The sequence below is a fragment of the Dendroctonus ponderosae genome, unplaced genomic scaffold (assembly GCF_020466585.1).
Source record: "Dendroctonus ponderosae isolate FM_Combo_2020 unplaced genomic scaffold, Dpon_F_20191213v2 Dpon_F_20191213_11, whole genome shotgun sequence".
Classification (NCBI taxonomy): domain Eukaryota; kingdom Metazoa; phylum Arthropoda; class Insecta; order Coleoptera; family Curculionidae; genus Dendroctonus; species Dendroctonus ponderosae.
The window spans coordinates 4,266,541-4,268,175 of NW_026017213.1; the positions used below are offsets into that span (position 1 = coordinate 4,266,541).

Genomic DNA, 1,635 nt, shown 5'->3' on the forward strand with positions numbered 1-1,635 from the left:
AATGTTTGAGGAGATAGCGAGCCAATTATAGAGCAGGACTTTAGCGTTATTTTTTGTTGTCATTTGGGGTGAAAAAAAAAAGTCGAAGATGCATTAAGATGGTCTTTATTGATCAATTTACATGTAGAAGAAACAGGCCTAACTGCAGTTTGGTCCAGCTACCTAAGAAAACAACACGTTATCAACCAAAAGTAATGGAAGATGGAATTTGCTTAATAACAAATAGCAACGAAACTGAGTTACTGCGCCAGTGTGTTGGGTTGGCGAACCAAACCATTTGCGTAGCACTGCGCAACTCCTAAAAATTGACAGAGTTACCCAGGCCTAGTAAAATGTTCTTTATTGTCATTCTATCAAAGATTAATTACAGTTTCCTATAACACCGCTGGAAGTTACGAGTTCGACCCGCGGAGGGCGCTAGACGTATTAGCGATACGAGAAGAAGACACCACAGCGAGACCGCAACTAACCTTTTTATTATAATCTTTCCACAGGTGCCAGAAACTATGATCCTTTTGTGCCTATTTTCTAGCTTTTCCACAAACCGCAATACATAAAAATGAATTATCGCCCATAAAATATTATCTAATCAGTAAATCCGAGAGAAAATTGATAATCCTTTAGCAGAAAACGAAATCAGGCACTTGTGCACAAAAAATGGCAAAAAGACAATTGCTCCTCCTATCCTCCTCGAAGGTCCACGGGTTTGAGTTCTTAGAGTACGCAGCTCAAGACGTCAACGAACTCCTCACTAGGTAAGACCCTCAATGCGCAGCTTTGAATGAAAAACAGCCCACTCTTTGCAGAAACAAGGTGTCCACTGTTTTGTTCATCCCTTATGCTTTGAGCAACCACGACGACTACCTCAAAAAGGTCCAAATTCCCTTCAGAAAATGGGGTAACTGCACTGCTTTAATCCGAATTAAGCTTTTATTTGCCTCATTCGGCAGGCTACAAGGTGGAAGGAATCCACCAACACGAGCAACCAGCAGAAGCCGTCAGGCAATCCCAAGCAATTTTCATTGGCGGCGGAAACACATTCCGCCTTCTAAAGGCCTTGTATGACAAGCAGCTGATCGACCCAATCAGAAACCGCGTTCTCAAACACGGAATCCCTTACATAGGAACCAGCGCGGGCACCAACGTGGCCACCAGAAGCATCAATACGACCAATGACATGCCCATAGTTTACCCACCCAGCTTCGAAGCCCTCAATTTGGTTCCGTTCAACATCAACCCTCACTACTTGGATCCGGAGCCCGACTCGAAACACAAAGGAGAGACCAGAGAGGAGAGGATCTTGCAATATCAAGAGGAGAGCACGGCTCATGCGGTCTTGGCTTTACGAGAAGGGGCTAGTTTATATGTGGAGGGAACCCACGCGAGTTTAAAGGGAATATCGGGAGCCAGACTGTTTCTGAAGTAAGTTGAGGCGATGATGTACACATTTACAACAAAACCTTTGAATTGATAATGAGAACACTTTTTATTTTATTCATGTCAATTTGAAAAACTTTGTTGTAGAAACCACGACCCCAAGGAGATTGAAGTGGACGCAAACCTCTCCTATCTATTAGACCTTGACTGACCCGAAGCGAGAATGCACCTGATACCCAGCAATAAACCACTTTTTTT

The 1,635-nt window shown here is 43.4% G+C and overlaps 2 protein-coding genes across 2 annotated transcripts in view; one reads left to right on the forward strand and one right to left on the reverse strand.

Moving 5' to 3' along the window:
- Positions 1-89: 89 nt before the first annotated feature.
- Positions 90-1,635, reverse strand: part of LOC109534761 (zinc finger CCCH domain-containing protein 13) — a gene marked incomplete in the record, with an annotated part of 8,393 nt that continues 6,847 nt past the window's right edge. The window contains 1 exon segment of the mRNA XM_019900547.2: positions 90-162.
- On the forward strand, positions 175-1,635 carry LOC109534762 (alpha-aspartyl dipeptidase). Its single transcript, XM_019900548.2, has 4 exons — positions 175-755; positions 807-898; positions 951-1,422; positions 1,525-1,635. Exons 1-4 carry the CDS (start codon positions 658-660, stop codon positions 1,586-1,588), a joined length of 726 nt encoding a protein of 241 aa, XP_019756107.1. The 5' UTR covers positions 175-657; the 3' UTR covers positions 1,589-1,635.